The sequence below is a fragment of the Ambystoma mexicanum genome, chromosome 1p, assembly GCF_040938575.1.
Source record: "Ambystoma mexicanum isolate Mex_15411 chromosome 1p, UKY_AmexF1_1, whole genome shotgun sequence".
Classification (NCBI taxonomy): domain Eukaryota; kingdom Metazoa; phylum Chordata; class Amphibia; order Caudata; family Ambystomatidae; genus Ambystoma; species Ambystoma mexicanum.
The window spans coordinates 1,121,119,152-1,121,138,553 of NC_090921.1; the positions used below are offsets into that span (position 1 = coordinate 1,121,119,152).

A 19,402-nucleotide genomic window follows, 5' to 3' on the forward strand; every position below is an offset into this window, starting at 1 on the left:
GGGTCCTCAATGTGTTGATAAAACTTACCAATTATTGGATCCCCCTTCTGAGCCGTAATCAAATCAGCATCTGGGGTCTCCTTACTCCATTGTGCAATTGAGAGATCATTGTGAGCATTTGTCTGGGACCTATTGATAGCAGTGACCTGGATTTCCCCCAACAGGGACTCAATCTCTATTAGATTCCCTTGGATGGCCCCGGGTTTGGCCAGTTTTGTCTGGTACCTCTACTTTGGAATGACCCTTGATCTTTTTTCCATTCGAGGTGACCAGATCATCAATATTTTGAATTAATTTCACATGTTTCAAGGGTTTGTTATTAGCACATAACTTGCCTCTGGTTTTCCAGTTAACCAGCTGCTCCACAAATCCGTTCTGTACATAATCCGAATCTGTGATTATGACCAGTTCGTGGAGTTGATGTTGGACAGCAGTGAGGATGGCTTGATGCACAGCCATCAACTCTGCCACTTGACTACTTTGGGGACCAATCTTGTACCCAGCGGAGGGTTCTGGGGACTCATTCACCCATGCATTCCATACGCTGGCCACAAGTTCTTTTTCCCCGTTGTCAACATGGTAAGAGCATCCATCCACATAGACAGTGGGCATTCCCTCACACTTGTCTTCTTCGAAGACTTTGTGGGGGGAATTGAGGTATGCCTCCATGTTGTCCTTGATTTTTAGACTCGAGACAGTTTTCTCTGGCACAATCATGCAAGTCAGCCAGACCTTGCGCGAAGGGACTCTTCTTGTTTTGGCCATATCTGACCTCCATAGGAAAGCCTTGCATTGACAGAATCCAGGAAGTAATTCGGGAATTACTCACATTTCCGGCCCAGATTCTGTCACTTTGGAGATATTGCAGAGGCTGGTGTGGAGTCTCCACTATGATGTGTTCCCCCTGGATGAACGGGCAGTAATAATTCAATGCCCACACCGTTGCCAGGAGTGCCTTCTCACAATCGTTGAATTTTTCCTTCACAGAGGATAAAGTTTTACTCGCATAGGAGATTACTTTATTGACCTTGTCATGCTTTTGGTATAATACTGCAGTCAAGCATGTATTAGAGAACCCTGTCTCCAAGAAGAACTCCTTGTTTCTGACAGGGCAAGCTAGGCAAGGTGCTTGTTAGAGGCTTCTTTTGAGTTGTCTTACTGCCTCAGCTTGTTCTGGACCCCATTCCCACTTGACCCCCCCCTTCAAAAGATGAATCAGGGTCTAGTGATGAGGACATCATCTGCATAAGCCAGGTTACCCCTCTCACCCAGGTCGGGCATGGCCTTATGCACAAAAAAAAGTTGAACTCATTGCCAGAGTTGAGGTATCCGAAGGGAGTCCGGGTCCATGTGTACTGCTGGCCCCCAAAGGTAAAAGCCAGCTTGTATTGGTCTTCCCTACTGACAGGTACAGTCCAGTATCCATTGGTCAGGTCTGTTGCAGTGAATACCTGTGACCCCTGGACCTGGGCCATCCCTTGGTCAATGTAGGGAAGAGGCCATAGGGAAGTATGGACCCATTTGTTGAGCTCCCTAAGGTCGGCGCAGAGTCTCCACTGGCCGTTTGGCTTCAATATCCCCAAAGCCGGATTATTGAAGGTGCTGTGGACTGGACGGATTATCCCACGGGACTCAGGGTTCTTATTTCAGTAAGGAACGCCATTGATACGAGAGGCAAGCGATATTGCTTCACAAACACTGGAGTCATACCAGGGTCCGTGGGAATGGTTGTTGTGTGGATGTCGGTGCGACCACAGTCATGAGTCCACCGCAAAGAGATCTTGAAAATCCAAGAAAACTTGTTTCAACTTTTGCTTCTGCTCCAGAGTCTCACAGGCATCAGCTAGGTTGACTCTCTCTTCAACCATCTGCCTGAAGCCTAGAAAGACTTCTGGTTTCGCTATCTCAGCGGCCTCCTTTAGCTCGGTGGAGAAGTCCCTGGTCAGAGTGCTGATTTGGATTGGTGGCTTCAGGTGGGAAAGGCAGCCCTCATGGACCTGGAAAATCACCTCATCCCTCCTGAAGTCACATGTCACATCTTCCTTACCATAAGGGCAGGAAGTGTACACCAGGAAGTCCCCCCCCCCATGCCGGGTAAAGATCCTGTCTGGTGTTGTGTTGTCATCGCTGTCACTGTCTAAACAGTCCTTGGGTATTGGTCCTAACAGTTCATTTCCTAAATCAATGGAAAAATGTCGGTCATCAACCGCCATTCCAATAATGGTGCCTGCGGCTAGAGTGATACTCTTTAAGTTGCTGTTGTCCCCCTCTATTGGAATGGTGTCATGTTCTATATTGACTAATGGTGTTGGGTTTACCCCCAACCCTTGCTGTTGGAGAGAAGCATTTAGATGAATATAAGCATCATGGTTTTTCAATTTTTGTCCTCTTTTAACTTTCACTTCCAGGGAGAATTGTCGGGTCCTTTCTGGGATGGTGACTTCCTCTCCAATCTGAATTTCAACTGCATAAGGCAGCAGTTGAGCTGACCTAAATGCCTTTTCTGGATCATCAAAGCCCATGGGATTATCCGCTAATCGGGACCAAGCTTTGATGTTTATTAGGTCCAAACTAATGGCAAAGCGATTGAGAATATCACTGCCTAAGTAAAAGGCGGCAGTGACGTCTCGCACGAGCCAACAATTATGGACTATGCTCTTGTTGCCTATGCAGATTTTGAGCATACACCTGCTTGGCAGGAGATGTTTGGAATTGGGTGCTTCCAGCTCCATTTCCCATTTGTCTATGAGTCTAAATGTGGGAATGGCTGGATCTTTTGGGAGTTGGAGGAACATGGCTTTGCTGATGAAGCTCTTACCATTGTTCACACACACTCGGGCGAGAACAAAGTCCTTCCCTTCATTTAACTGAACAGGGATGAACAACTGCTCTCCAATTTGCTGAATATCAGCCAGGCTCTGAGCTGATTTCATAACTTTCTGGACTATAGGAGTGGGAATGTCTGATTGTGGATTGGTAAAGAACTTCAGAGTGTTTCCTTCCAGTGTGGAATACCACCTTAAACTGGAAGGAAGGTTGATTTTCAGAAATGGAGAGGACCCCCCATCACCAGTTTGTTGTCCTACTGCTATAACTGTCACCTCTGGAATTTGGTTGTTCTGGAAGTGAAATTCTACTTGGCCAGATTTTTGTTCAACCATGTGGCATGTACTCGGGAGGGCGGCACTCTTCAAGATGCTGGCACTCCCGAGATTTCTGTACATCCTCCAAAATGCTCCGCTCCCCATCCCGGCCACAATATTCGCAGATATCAACCGGACCCTCCGCACACTTCTCTGGGGAGGGAAACAGCCACGCATTGCCCTAAAAACGCTCTACCGCTCTGTGTGGGAAGGGGGTATAGGACTGCCCAACATCCGCACATACTACTGGGCGGCACAAGCGGGGGTGGCGAATGAATGGCTACACGGAGACCCGCTGCTGCCACACATCCGAGTAGAGACACGAGACATTGGCCCTCCCTCCCCTCTGCATATCCTATACGATAGCCCTAGGAACCTAAAAGAGGCACCGACCGGGTCCCGCCACATAAAGCGAGTCTGGAGGGAGATACATAGATACTTAGGCTGGGAAGACAGACCAACCCTGATCCAACCCCTCTGGCGTAATGCACACCTCCCCGAAATACAAAAAATGGGCCATTTTGAATCCTGGGAGAGGAAAGGAATCTCCACACTGGCGGATATTGTCCAGGAGGGGCGACTGATCGACTTTGAAACCCTACAGACGAGACACGGGCTGTTACCCATGGACCGCTTTAGATACCTCCAACTTACGCACGCTATAAATACCCAATTCCCGAACCTGGCCGATATACCTGCCTGCTCTCCCTTGGAAACAAACATACTCCCACAAAGTATCCCACATAAGGTAACCTCTACCCTCTATCAGGCAATTAACTCCTTTGGATCCGGGGAGCTCATCAACCTCAGGGATAAATGGGAACAGGACCTAGGGCGACTGGAGACAGAAGAGTGGGTGGAAGCCCTGATGTCCCCACGGGAAATTGGGATCGACGCCAAACTCCGGCTGATTCAGCTCCGAATCCTACACAGGTCTTACTATTCCAGAACGCAAATGGCCACTTGGGGGAGGGACGACAACGCAGAATGCACCCGATGCAAAAGAACAGAGGGTACCTTCTACCACATGTTGTGGGAATGCGGGGTGCTACAGGAGTTCTGGACCACGTGTTTACTCCGCCTCTCCGGAATACTGGGCACCACAATCCCGAGAGACCCTAAACTTATCCTGCTAGGTATAGGAGGCGAAACGGACCTCAATAAACACGAAAGAATATTTCTAGGAGTGGCACTTGGTGCGGGAAAGAGACTCACGGCAGCCACATGGGGCTCGGGGGACAGGATAACCATTGACAGATGGTCCAATGAAATGGACAGATGCGCCTCCCTGGAGAGGCGAATTTACAATGCAAGGGGTTCCCCACGTAAATTTCAGAAAATATGGGGAAAATGGGGAACATAAAAGTTAAGGCCATAACAAGGGCCAGCGGCGACGCCTCACGTGGCCGCTGGGCGGGCGGTGCAGATTCTCGACCCCCACCCCACCCTCCCTGCAGTACCACACAGAAGACTAGAGTTATGTTATGCACTGCTATTTACTATGACCTCAATGTTTGATCTCCTAATGTCTTTTGTGTACTCACGTTGAATGTGCTACCGTCTCTTTTTTCTCTTGTTCTTTGTTCGATAAACCAATAAAAAAAGATTTATAAAAAAAAAAAACCATGTGGCATGTGCCGTTTAAACTAACATGGTTGACACTCTGTTTTAATTTTATTGGTCGGTTAGTCTGGGTCCAGAGGACCTTGTTTACACAGTCTATTAGGGGTGACAACCTTCTCAGGAGGTCATTCCCTAGTAAACAAGGGGTGCCCTCTGGAGTCACTACTATGACCGGGTGTTTCACCTTGTGTCGCACAATTTTAATGTCCAAATCCGCAGTCCCCTCAAAGGGAATTTCCTTCCCGTCAAAGTTCTGAAGTTGTCCAGGAAGAGAGGTGAGAGGAATTTGGTAATTCTCCCCCCTTCCTGAATTCAGTTCATCAAAGGCCTTCTTGGACAGAAGGGTAGCTTGGGATACAGTGTCCACCAGTGCCAAAATTGTACCCTGCCCATGTACTTGAACCGGGGCATAGTATCTTCCCTCCTTCTACGCAAGGGGGCACAGATAATGCACATTTTTGTTCAATTGGTGGGCTAGTTTTTTAGTTTTGGACATGGAGAGAGAAGAGATTTGGGTGGAATTCTGTGGAGAGTCTTGTGAATCTGCAAGAAAAAGGTGGCATCTAGAGATGGGAGAAGTTGTGAGTTCCCCTGGTTCCGGTTCTGGGCCACCCCCCAACCCCCTTTTTGGAGGCAGTCACCAGGATGGGTTTGAACCAGGGGATTTTGATGTTGTTGGTTCTGGGATGGGATGATGGGCAGTGCTAGCTCAGTCCCCACATCTACTCAGTCTGGATCTGAATCCCTTGGGACCCATTTTTCTTTGGGAGGAGTTCCCCCATCTCTGAAGGAGAAGATCCTTTTCCCAGGATCCTCTGAGGATCCCTCTCCTTCAATTTGGAAGATCTGTACCTCCTCCTCAAAATGGGTCTGTTTGGGTCCTTTGTTTCTCCTACCCCCTCTGCTCCTTGGGTGACAGACTTTCAGAGGTAGGAGATTTTGTTTCCGGTTCCTGGGTTTCCAGGGGCTCTTTACAAGTGGGGAAGGAAGCTTCCTCCAAGGCTTCACATCCCCCTTGTGCCTTCTCCCTGGGAACCGGTGAGTTGTCGGGGTGCTGCCCCCATCATTGTTCTGGAGGCATGCCCATCTGAGGGTTCTGCTGAGCCCTCAGCATGTGACCCAGATCATGTGCCATGCATCGTACCGAGCGCTCAAGCTGGGAAACCCGCTCAGGCTGATACGGGGCTCTGTTTTCTCCCCTGGGCTGATCCCGGGAAGGGTAGCTATCCCTTCACTGGTAGTACCCCGGGTTGGGAAGATATGGGTACCCCTCCACCCTTGGCCTCCCCTCTCCCGGATTAGGTTGTCTGGGCTCATAAAAGTGGGGAAAGAAGGATGGATGATTTTGGGGTTGGAAGTTCTGTGGGTACCTGGGGAAAAAGTTCTGCCCAGGATTTGGGGAATTTCTGCCCTCCTGGGGGAAGTTAGGAGGGAAGTTCCTTGGGTTAGGTGCTTGGTTGGATCCCCCCCCCCCTTGGGCTGGAGAGGGGTCCACACATAACCCAGGATGGGTTTGTTTCCCTTGTAGTAGGGACTTGTAGGGGAGTGAGGGACCCCATTTGTGGGACTACCTCCTTGACTCCCTATCTATGAGTGGCCCGAGGGCCTTCTGGGCTTGGAATTATTCTGTGCAGGCAGGTTTTTAGGCCCCCCCATCTCCAAATCTAAAATGGGGGCAACCTTTACTTCTGCCACCTTAGCAGCAGCAGGGGTGCTGGTTGGTTTGGGGCTTTTGGCATTATTTTTGGTTTCTATGGGCTTCTGCACCTCATAGATTCGGGTGGCCTGTTCAATGACCCAGTCTAGTGATCTTTTCTCATGAAAATCTCTCACTAGCTGGGTCATGATGTATTTGGGTAAGGCATGGAAAAACATATTAACACATTCTTTGCTGTCCATGCGCACCCTTTTGGTAGTCTGCGCAAAGGCACGCTTCAACTCCTGCACAAATTCTTATGGGGCCTGATCCTCCACACATTGTAAATTGTAGGCTGCCTTGCAAGCGTCTTGGGGATTTCTGTGAACAGAAAAGTGCTTTAGGATGGCCGCCCTATATGTGGACCATCTTGAATGATTTTGGTCCTCCAGCCCTGCAAAGAAACTGGAGTATTCTGGGGAGAATGTCCATTTAGCGTACTGAAGGCAGCTACTGTCTCCATCATTTGCTCAAAGAGATCTAAGTGTTCCCACACAGAATACTTGACGTTCTTGTGATAAGGCGTGATAACACTCCTTATTGCCTTAATCTGTTTTAAGGGGCCCTTAAGCAAGGCCCTTTTTGCCTTATTGGCCTTCTTGGTTCGGGTAACCCCGGTCCATTAATCCTCTGACTCAGAGGCACTGCTCCCAGCGGTGCCTGTCTGATCTTCTAGGTTCTCCCGGATTCTGCGAGCCTGGGAATGGCTGGCAGAATGTGGGGACCTAGTCTCCTGTGTCCTGGGATGCTCAGAGGAGTCTTCTGATTTCTCCTTGTTCCCAGGATTTGATGGGTAACCCCCCCACTGACCTAACTGGACAGAGGTTTTCAGGATGCACTTAGTGGGCCTACTCTCCTGGGGTTCCCCACTAAACATCACAGTACTTGGGTGCCCATACCCAGTTGCTTGTCCATCCATTCCTGGGAGGTACTGGCCTGTGAGCCCCATACTTCTGACTGGATAGTAATCTGCCATCCCCGTGGCCATAGGCTCATGTGCACCAGAGGACATGGGGGTGGCAGAGCCCAGGGACTGGGAGAGATGAAGGACTCTGCTACTAGGGCTCCTGAGGTTATGCTCAGGTGTTTCCCTTTCCCATAAAACCTCTTCTCTATCAGCCCCTGCTCCCTGTTGCCATGCAAGAGCCTGAGCTTTATGTTCCTCAATCAAGGCCTTACTAGACTCTATCAGTCTCTCTTGCATGGCTACCTGTCATTGGAGCCTATCGTTGTGCTGACAGACAGCCTCATTTTCTCTCTGTGCCTCCTGGTTTGTCTTGGAGTACTGGGCCAGTCTTTGCTGCAGGAGAGTTAACTCCTGAGTCCCATCCCTACTGGCCTACTCCTTTCTTGCCAGAGCATCTTCCACCCTCCTGGTGTGCTCTAACAGGTTTTGAGGCTCTTTTTGGAGGTCACCGAGTCCCTGGAGGGCCAGGTGATTTTCTTCCAGCTTCCCTTTTAAGTGGCAGACTTCCTGGCCTAAGGTATCGCTTTCCTGAGCAAGAGCCTGCCTCTGTGCCGCCAGGTCATCCCTCTGCCTTTGAAGGGCACCAGCTTTCTGGCGCTCTTCCTCAAATTCTGCCTGGGTGTCCAGGTCTTTCAGAAATCCTTTATTGCTCTCTGCCTTCTCTCTATTTAGGTGGCTTTGCAGGGTGACTACCTGCTCTGCGCATGCCCTGTTGAAATCCAGTTGTTGTTCCAGCTTTTTCTGGCTCTGCACTAGGGAGTCCAAACCTTCTTGCTACTCCTTCTGCAAGGCCAAAATTCTGGTATCCTGGTCGGCCTTTTCCTGTTGCAGGATACCCATATCTTCTTTTTTTTTAACTAGATACTGCCTACTTTCGTTTTCTGACTCCTGGCTCCTCTGCAGCCTCTGCTCAGAAGAGTCCAGATCAGATTGGGCTGTCTCTAATGGCATCAGTTGCCTACTTGCCAGATCTTGGCCTTCAGCATATTTATCCTGTATGGCTCCCATAGATAAATATAAATATGCTGCTATCTAGGCAATCTTATTTTGCTCATCCTTGGTCTTAGGGGCCATATATAGTTCACTCAGGGCCACATATAAGGGACCCTGATCTCTCCAGATATCCAACCCAGTTGCAGTGATCTGTTGTGTGATTGCCTGCAACCACACATTCTGGTCCTGCTCAATCCACTCGCCTCTCACAAATAGCTTATGTAAAAGGTGCTCTCTAGCTATCTTGATGTCTACCAATGTCGCCATTCTGGAAATTTATTTCCTTCCTGAATTACAGAAGTTTTTTATTTTATTTTGCAAAACAGACCATTTCCTCAGAGCGTTCCCTTTTGAGGGGTGCTTTTATAGTGTAACACAGAGTGGTAATCCAACAGGATTTATGTATTCTATTGGTTAGCACACTGTATTAAGCTGCACAAGTGGTAGGTCTAATCCAGAAGTCCCGCTACGAGCCCCCAAACTGTAAGTGACTTCAATCCAGCATTCCAACTAAGTCAATGCCTAGTCTGGGATGCCCAATGGAAACCCTTATTTATATATTTTTATGTCAAAAGTTCTTTAAATCTGGATGATACACCCTTATATAACGCCCCTCTCTTTGGATCTCCCCGACCTCACTGAGCCAAGAAGTAGGTTTGTTTTGCAAATTAAAAGGTTTATTTGAAGAATTGAATATATATATATATATATATATATATATCACACTTTTATGAAAAGAATAATATCTGAATAGCACACTTATGAATATGAACAATGATCAGCAATGGGTAATATTACAATATCAACAATCTCTTTAATCAGTTAGGAGTAGGAATAGGAAGGATACTGTAGCAGAGAATACTTTATATGGATTCAAGGAAATGCAATAATAGGAAAGAATGCAGCACAGAAATAAAACTTGATATGATTTCCACAAAAGACAATATGATCACTCTTTCCCCTGTGACTACTCGCTCCCCCCACTATGCAATATGAAGAGATGGAAAGGAGGGCACACAGGTTTCAGGAATACAATCAATAATGCAGTTCAATCCCAGTTCCCCCCTGCAAGCTTAGAGAGAACAGGTATGATTTTAAAACAGGTCAATATGCTTATGAATGTGATTACAATGAATGTGAAAAATGCTAAAAATGACTTTAATTCGCTAAATGGGATTCAGCACTAGTGAGAGTTACTTTGGATTGTTTCAGGTCAGAACTAGCAATGATTATGAATGATTATCAGATTGAAAACGAAATTCAGCAGTTGCAAACAAGAAACAGCTATTCTGACATGTGGTGAAATTGAGCTAAATTGCAATTCGTGGCAACTTTTCCGTGTGCGTGAAATGCGATTACGGAAAAACTATAAGGAATTGGAATGTTGTTTTAGTTAGAAAGCTGAGGATCTTAGCTCCAAAATGAGAGTTAAATTTCGGTTCTATGGCGTGCGGTTCAAAAGTTAGAGGTTTTTGTGAAGGTAGATTTTTCAGAAACAGAGTCAAGATTTCCAAATGAAAGATTGCCCTGTAAAGATTTGGATTCAATATGGACTTGTACTACGGGGCTATGAAGAAGCAAGACACTCAACGGGCAGCCACCAGAACAGCGGCGCCTCCGCTCTGTCCGTCAAAACACTTGTCCCTCTTCAGAAACATATCAGCGCATAGATGATTGATGCTACAATTATCAAGGACTATCTGGAGGAGAGAAGAACTTAGGATAGACAACAGAGATTCAATAATGCAGGTATGAATAGGTTGGAATGGTTGGATTGGGTTACTTAATACTAAGAGGTTGGTTATGGACAGTTCTACACTAAATACTTAAAACTATGGCTTTGGAATGGAAAGGGCCCGTCAAAGATCTGGTCAAGGGTTTGGCTGGAATTCGCTTGCCACCGGACAGGTCTCAGTCACTGGGTTCTGCTTTCAGCACGGCACTCTGGTCTGCGCGGCCTCTTGGACTGGATCTGATGGTTTCTGGGTTACAGCTCTGCTCTGCGGGTCTGGATCTTGGTTCTAGCACGGGGTTCTTAGCTAGAACAGCAAAACAGCTCATCCAGGCTGTTGAATGGTTTGGTTAGGCCCTGTGGAAGTTTAGGGGTTAGAATCAGGTTGCAAAAGATTCTGAGGCCTGCTGAAAAGGGTTCAGCTTTTGGGTTAAGCCTCTCTGTTTCAAGGTTCTAGAGTTTGGTTCTATGTCTGGAGTCTGGATCTTCCTGCAGGGTGCTTCACAAGAAATCAGTTGAGAAGTGGAAGTGTGTGTGTCGTCTTGCCTGTCCTCAGCAGTCCCTATTTATGTATTTCCAAAGTGGGTGGGGAGGCTGATTCTCTATGCCCAACCCTCTAAGGATCTTATAGGTCTGAGGATTCCCTGTCCCCTGATTGGAGAAATGAGCAGCGTGTCCTCCTGTGTCATCATGCGTCATGTTTATGGCTTAGAGAAAATCCCTCCCCTTTGTGTCTGTAGAGTATATCTTATTTTTCAGAAAACACATATTTATAATATACACAACTTGTTAATACTACATAAATTAAATGACAGATTGCCTAAGGTACATTTCTGTTCAACTCTCATCTTCCTAAGAGCTTTGGTTCAGAAATGACAACTTTTTCACACTTTTGGTGGGTTTCTCAATATTAGTTCTGCACCAATTTTTATACATGCATGCATATCCCATATGAGCACATTTCTGTAATGTTTCACATTCCTAGCATAAACACAGTAGCTACAATATGAATACATTCCGGGGTTTAGTCTCAGAACATTGCACGGATTCCAGCTTAGTCTTAAACTGTGAGCAAATTTTTCATTTTAACAATCTCAAAGTTTCACATTTTTGTCAGTTCAGTGCAATTTGTTAAAAGGATTTTTCTAAAACATATATTTAATCCAATGTTAAATCCACATTTCAGTCTGGTCCGCCTCCAGAGCTGGGCTGACTCAGAGGGTCACATGTCCTTCTTCCTGCCAGCAGTTTGTTGTCAGTCAGACCCAAATTAGCATTCCTATTCAGCCCAAGGCCTCCTTTGTCTTCACTCAGAGCAACAGGCCAGGGTACCCCTCCTAGTTCCTTTGCACAACAGCCTACCAATTTCTTAGCCAAGGGCAGGGGAAAGTTTCCTTTGTTCAGGGAGAGGTGTGGAATTTGTTTGAAGCACAGTGTGGGGAACTTTCACTCTCAAACCCAATGTCTAAAAATTGTTTTATCTTATAATATAACTCTCATTTTTAACACATACATCAAACAATTTCTTACTTCAAGCCTTTTCAGAGTATAGTTTTGAATTGTATCCACCTCTTCGGCTTCTGATAGCAAGTCTTTCTTTGGCATCGTTTGGGTTCAATGTTCAACTTTACACAAAATGGTTTTAAATCACCGGCTTCTGATAGAGGTGAGTAACTGTATTACACCCATTTTTGACAGATTTCTTCCAGCAAGCAATCCTCAAAAGTGGACTTTGTTCAGATAACATATACTTCTGTGGACCTTATATTTATGTAGATTCTTGAAGGAGAATGATGTTGACCACCCAACAAGGAGGTTGGATCTTTTTGGGTGGTTTGTGAGCTATGATTTTTGCAAATTTGACACCAAATGAAAACTGATTTTTGAAAACCGCTGTGTTTATTTTGCAATGATTTTTCTCTGTGGGCAGCCAAATGATCGGTTTTGGCAGTGGTCTCCTGTGTTACCACTGACATAGGCAAACGTGTATGGCGGCCTATTTTTCAGGTTTTCACTGCGCACTTTCTACTGATTTCTAGCGAGCAGCATGCTTTCCAGTGGCCATTTCTGAGGTTTCTGCTGCCAGCAATGCACAGTAATGTTGCAGGGGTTGGACCAGTGGGTTAAGACATCCCACACTATTCACTTATCTTCTAACATTCTCCAAGGCCAAGGCCATATAAACGCTGTGGATATTCTATCTATATTTATGCAACACTTCAATCTCCTGCAACGTACTGTGCCTGGGGTGAATGCTTACTGATTGTGGTAACTCAATGTTGTGTGTCTGATTATAAAAATAAACCTAGTTTTGAGTTTATATGGATGATTTGAACTAGTTATTGTTCATACTGTTTTGGAAACAGTCATGCCAGTTACGCAGATCGGGATATCAGGTATAGATACCCAAATTTACAGAATTTAAATGGTGAATAAGTAAATTAACAATGCCCAACGGTGGAATTCTCTTTTTTTTGTATACAAGTATTTTACCCCACCCACCTTTGGTAGAAAGGGTTAACCCTACTTTTGTAAAATAGTCTAGCAACCTTGTTGCTTAGGGACATATTAAATAAAGTGCAGACACATTTATTGGTCTCCAACCTTTCCTCTAGCACCCCACAGCTGTCTCCCCTACAAAATGGGTCAACGAGTGAGAATGAGTTTGACAATACCTATTTTCACACACCTTCATTATTTGATACGGAATAGTTCGAGGATTTCAGAAAATCTAAGTTACACAGAAATAAAGATCTCACAGGTCATTAGCGACCACTCACCGTTCGATCCAACTGCCACTAACCATACTTTTACCAGTTCCAATATGAGCGATGAACTGCTCAAGTTGCAAAAAGAAAAGTTACAAAAGAAAAGCTTCAGGACAGAACTACACAGTTACTTCCTACATGAATACTTCAAAGCCAATATAATTCCGGCTGGACTAGTGGTAAGAAACAAACCTTGTGTGTTTCTGTGAGATAAACAATACACTACCAATTTGCACTAAGGACTTTATGGCCTTAACAATTACTACAGCACAGAGAGTGAGTATTGGTATTCAGAGAGAATTAAACTGAGAGGAAGAAAAATTCCCTAACAATACCATACTGACCAACGCACTTGAGCAATTAATAGACATTAACAAACTCTTTGATGACTTTAAATTTGTCAACCATAATGAAGAAGACAAAGAAATTAGCAAAATACATTAGAGAATTCAAATTGGAAGTCATATATCCCTATATGAAAGACAACTATTTGGAAATCCTCAAGAAACAAGGGTTCATAACTACACAACCAAGACCGTATGGCAGAAGAAGGTGGGTGACTTTCTCAGATACAAGCTGTGACTCTGCAACGTAAGACAATACTAGGTACAACCAACAACCGGCCTTCAGGAACAACCCACTTCCCCCACCCCCTTTTTTAGACAGAGGAGGTTTTCGGAGGAGACAAGTGGGGACCACCACCATGGACACAACCATACGCATTGGGGAGGAGATGAACAAGACAGAGGACAGTCTTTTCAGTAATTAACTTTTCAACTCGACAGGAATCAATCTCTTGAGAGCACAGGTATCCGTACTATCTAAGGGTCTGTCTTTTGTGCCATAAAAACATACTGAATGGTTTAAAACCGTGCATGTGTGCAGATTCTTAAGGATGATGTGTCCATGCACTTATTTCAGGGAACAATCGGAGCAGATGAGAGAAACAGACTCAGGACTCCATCCACCCTCTACATTTACTCCATTGGATACTGAAGTTCCGATGGATATTCTTGCCATTCGAAAAAATGCATTTTGAAGGACCTTAGTAAACTTAAACACAGAAAAACAACTTTACAACACAACATATCCAAAGAAGACTGGGAAGCCCTCAACTGACTGGCATGTGATACAAACCTGGTCATAAAACCAGCCGATAAAGGCGGTGCATATTGTTAATGACTGCCAGCCAATACCAAAAGATGGTCTATTCACTACTGGATGATACCAATAGTTACATACAACTCAGGAAGGATCCTATAAAAGACTTGTGTCCTAGTATCTTGGAAACAGCCTACAGATTTCAAAAAGGTTGGGTAACAGAACAATAATCAGATTTCCTCAATAGCAATCAAGGATATACCCCCACCTTCTATGCCCTCCCATAGTTTCACAAAGACCCTTACAGATCCTCCCGGCAGAACAATCGTATCGGGCTGTGGCTCTATTCTGGAACCTATATGTAAATTCATTGACACATTTCTGAAACCAAGTAGTGTTCTAACAGAAACTTACCTTAGAGACACAATGCACAGTATTCACATTTTCAGGAAATTGAAATTGGATTTCTGATAACCAATGTCACCATGGATATCAAATCCCTATATACTAGCATTCCACATCAGGCCATTGAATGCATCAGACAAAACTTACATGTTCATAATTTACAGACAATGGTCCCTCATAACTTTATAGTAGGACTGATGACCCTGGCTCAATGTAAAAACTGTTTTTTCTTTCAATCAGTGTTTTACCTTTAGACCAAGGGGACCGCAATGGGGGCTGCTTTTGCACCGAGTCTGGCCATTTTGTTGCTGGCCAGCTATGAATCAGAACACATCCTAACTCACCGGAATCCTTTCCGGGAACAAATCATGTAGGGCTACCTGTGCTGGTCCTCCTTTAATACTCATGCAGAGGCATGTATGATAGTACAAGAATGAAGGACTATATGGACTGTGCAGTCATGTTTTACAGCCCATGTGGAACAAGGGGTGATGTCCAGTCATGTGACATCAATCCTAGCTAAAACAAATTTCACTACAAGATTAGAATAGCACTTACCCCCTTCACCCTGACAAAGACCCACATAGTTTTTCTACACTCACTCGGAAAAACTGCAACTCCCACAATCCCTCCACACTATCGTCCAAAAACCACTGGGACAAGGAAGAGGAAAGGCCGAGCCACGAAGATTACCCGTAGGAACCAATGCACCCTGAGTTCCTATGGGCAGTCTCCATTTTGTCCCGCTAACAAGGCCAGGCAAGGTCAGGCCTCCCTTTTCAACCACTCACACCTGATGCTAGTTGACTCTCCTAAGGAGTATACAAAGTGGAACACACAGGCACACTCTGAGCGAGCTGGGGATGCTGGATGGAGTACAGAGGTCAGGAGGAGAATTTGAGCTGAAGAGCTTACCGGCACCCTTGTTTCCTGACCGACAAACTCATAATGAGGCCAATGTCTCTATTCACTACAGCTCCTTTCACCACGTGCTAACGTACACGCAAATGTTCACTTCTTTGTTTCTCTCATCTTTCAACTTTCACAATGGACAATCAAAGCTTTCCTCTACACTTCAGCGTGTTTTTAACACTACACTCCTCCTTGTGATGATCTTACTGCTTGCAACATTTTATTGCTTGTGGTTTGCCACCATCATCAACTGGGTTCCCCTCTGGCTTTGAACTCATCGGTTGTGTATCTTTAACGTCACTGTTGCGGTCTCATCGACTGAAGACCAAAGGCTCCTCACCAGCCCCTCGATCTCTCCTGCGTGGCTTCTCTGGCCCAGGATAATGAACACCCTTCCACAACTTCACTCTTGAGAGCAGCTTTGCACTTAACCCCCTTCTGGCTCCTTGGAGACATGGCTCCCTCACCACGCTTTCGTAAGCACTTTTACACCATATGCTTTCAGCGTCTCGGCACTCCATTCTCCTCCAGCAGGTCTCAGGTTCTCTGGGTGTCCCAGTTCTCCTGTGCTCTCGTACTCTGACCCGTGGACCTCCTCTGGCTCTAGCTCGCTCATTTTGTTTCTCTGGCTCACTCTTTTTATACACCTGTGGTGTGCCCCCAGTCCTCAGGTGTGCTTGCTCTGTTTACAGTGCCTGACTTCGCCTGTCCTTGTTAATAGTACATTGATAGAAATGAAAACGTGCCTAATTTGGAGTTCTCTGTGTTTTAACAGAGTGGGGAGGTTTTGTCAAAGGGAAAAGGAGACAGTCTGCGGTCATGAAATAGGAGGGAATGTTGTGTAGGGGTTATTGGAAAAGGGGGGTACCATGTCTCGCCTTCGGGCAATCCCTCCCCAATACCAAAGCACCCTCCACCCAGGTTCTCATCCCTCGCTCGTCCAATCACAGTGTCGGGATCCAATAGTGATGTCACTCCCCTGGCCGCCTGTGTAGAAGATCCTCTAGGGATTAGGGAGGGAAAGACCCTCAGGTTTTCCACAAAGCCCAGGTCCATGCTAATCCCCATGGCCATTCGAACGGCCTTCCTGCCCTTTCCCACCCAAAGCACATCCTCCTGGGGGTATCTTTGAGCTATCTTTATCAAGCAGTAACATCAGACATTGAGCTGTCAGTGTTATTTCAAGTTAATGGCTTAATTGGAACTATATATGTGGTGTAATAAAAATGACTTAACTAAGTGTTCCTTCAGATACTTCATGTATACGCAGTATGCATGTGCCTCACTGAAGTCCTCTTAAAAACAAGCATTAGCTAAAACCAACAGTGTTGTCTTGTGTATATGTTTTGGATACGCATTTTCAAGGAACTGATATCTCTGTTATATACCCAAGTACTTGCATCATTTGCACCTGCTACCATTAATGGCAAGTTAGTACCATTATGGCAGTGTCTGACAAATGCCTATACCATGCCTACACAAAAGCCCAAACTGTTGGCCTTGCCTACGCTAGTTTTGTCTGGAACTGGACCCGTGGGTGGCAATTATGCATTCGCAGAGTGAGACTCAGACCAACAAGTATATCATTTCCAGCCACATGAGCTATCCAGCTCCCTGTGCGTTTGAGGTCAGCTGAAAGATAATCATGCATGCACAATACACTGTGCAAAAATGGTATGCTTGGCCACCCTTGTATGTCCCAATTCTTTTATACTGTGTGCTTCACAGATTGGATGGAGTCGTAAAGGAAAACGCCACATGTTACAGGATGTACCATGCTACTGGAGCGCAGACAATATGTTTACCTGCAAAAAATCATGTTGGACACATTTTCCATTCATATTATACTGCATTCTTTACAGTTCTAGTTTCTCTATTAAATGACCAAAATTCGTATTTTGTGTCAAATATGAGCTAATTATTTGTCTAATCCAGCACCAGTAAATCCATTGATTGCTACTTCTTGTAAACTTTAATGGAGCAACCTGAACATGGTTACTGTGTATGAAGCTTGCTGCTTAGCACACGCTTAGATTAAATCAAAGTAATGCGACACAGCTGCCATTTTGGGAAGATTTCAACACTCAGTTTTTTTTATTTTGCAGCCGTGTTCACATCACGGAAGCCACTCTCGCTGACCTGGCAGATGCCTATCAGGTGGAGGAAGGCAATGGGCACCTGAGGGACCCCTACCTCAAGGAGATGAACATCAAAACCTATCTGGTGATTGATCCAAGGGTAGGTGCCTGCCATCTGAACTGAAAAAGCCACCTTTAGACAAATCGCAAATAACATGAGCACTCCTGGTGGTGGCACTTTAACAACAGCAGAATTTCAGCGTATATTTTTTTGTGTGCAGTTTACGATTTCTTGTTGCTACATTTCTCCATTTTTACCGAGAATGTTATATGGGCAGAAGAAAAACAGAGGAGTTACTTACTGGTAATCTTTGTTACGCTTAGTCCTTCACTTCCTCATTACAGCCCATACTCTTTGAAGTAGGCAGCCTTTACCCAAGTCCCCTTGTAGCATTTTTCTCCCCTGCCTCCAGGTACAAATATGGCACAGTACCTTTCCACCCCCTTTCAATACCCAAGGGGAACGGCCAGGTGGTCCCCTCAGGGAGGGCAGGAGAGGTGGGTTGTGAGGACTGTGAAAAGAAAGAGAAGGACTAGGCAGAACTAGGATTACTGGTAAGTAATCCCGGCATCAACTCCACCTCCTCCTCTTCCTTGTCCCAGTCCTTACTCTTTGAAGAATATCCAACATCCGGCCAAAGGCCATAAGAAAGAACAAGGCGGAGCCAGGATGCTGCAAAAACCAGTGCTACTTTTAATCAAAAAAACAAATTAAAGGCATTTAGCCTTTAACAAAGCTGGAGCAAACCTTGATCTGCCCAACCTAGTACAGCCAATCTATAATAATGGGAAAAGGTATTGGAAGATGCACAATTCGCTGCCCTACTTATGTCCCAGAGGGCGGGAGCACTGGCCTCAGCCCCAGATGTATCCATCCTGCTAGTAGAGCGACCCACCACTTTTCTAGGTGAGCAAGATCTCTGAAAGGGAATATGCCAAAGTAATGGTGTCCTTGATCCATCTGCTGATGGTCATGGATGATGCCTTATGACCCTTGTTGGCCGTCCCTCAAAGGTCACCAACAAACTATTGGAGGACAAGAACTAGGAAGACTTACCCACATAGGCGACAGTTACAAGAAAAACCTCCCTAATACCCAAAGCCACCAATCAGAACCGAATCTCTGGGCCCAAATCTCCTGGTAGAGCTGGATTACCACCTCCTGAGAAATATGAATGGTGGATACCACCTTGGAATGAAAGGGACAGTCAAGTCTAAATGTCACTTCCTCAGGAGAAACAGACAAAGGAGGAGAGCACAAAATCCCCTAACTCCCCAATTTTGCAAGCCGAAACAATCATCGTCTGGACTACTGTCTTATTAGACAAATGTCTAATATGAGCTGCCGCCAAAGGCTCAAAAGGGGGACCCTGCAGAGCTTTAATGTCTGTGAGGGGTCAGAAATGCGAGATGAACACAAAGGTATCGTTTTCTCAATGTTCACCAAAAAGGGTGAAATAAACACCCATCTCGCCCTATCCTAACAAGGATGTCCCTACCTACCAAACTAAAACTAAAGAAAGATGAACTAGTGTCCAAAAAGCCTCTGGCCCTCACAATGATACATAAAGTATACAAAGAATATTTGGCTGTCTTCAGGTCAATGAAACTGTGTAAAAGTTCAAACTTATAGGTTTTAGAAAGTACTCCTTGTGACCAGGGTTGGAATCCCTTCTCCTGGATCAATTCAGGAATACCCTTGGAAAAGTTCTGATTCAACAAAGTTCTGTTCTGTTCAGTACAACACAACATTTCTTTTCCCTCCACTGCATCCTCCGGCTTGGTAAAGTACAGGTCTCTTTCAAACACTTGCTCAAAATCAAACAAATTCTTGTCCTCCACAATATCCTTCTTGGTAAGACAAATGTCTCTCTCACAAAACACAAGATCATAGTTTGTAACCAGGGCAATTGTTTTCCTCAGA

The 19,402-nt window shown here is 45.4% G+C and overlaps 1 protein-coding gene across 4 annotated transcripts in view; it reads left to right on the top strand.

Moving 5' to 3' along the window:
* The window catches only part of ADCY7 (adenylate cyclase 7), a 1,256,803-nt gene that overhangs the window by 884,510 nt on the left and 352,891 nt on the right, over window positions 1-19,402 (top strand). For all 4 annotated transcript variants that reach the window (XM_069604769.1, XM_069604771.1, XM_069604772.1 and 1 more), the window contains one exon: window positions 17,446-17,578. In XM_069604769.1, the coding sequence (XP_069460870.1) occupies window positions 17,446-17,578 (133 nt within the window). The remainder of the gene's footprint in view (window positions 1-17,445; window positions 17,579-19,402) is intronic.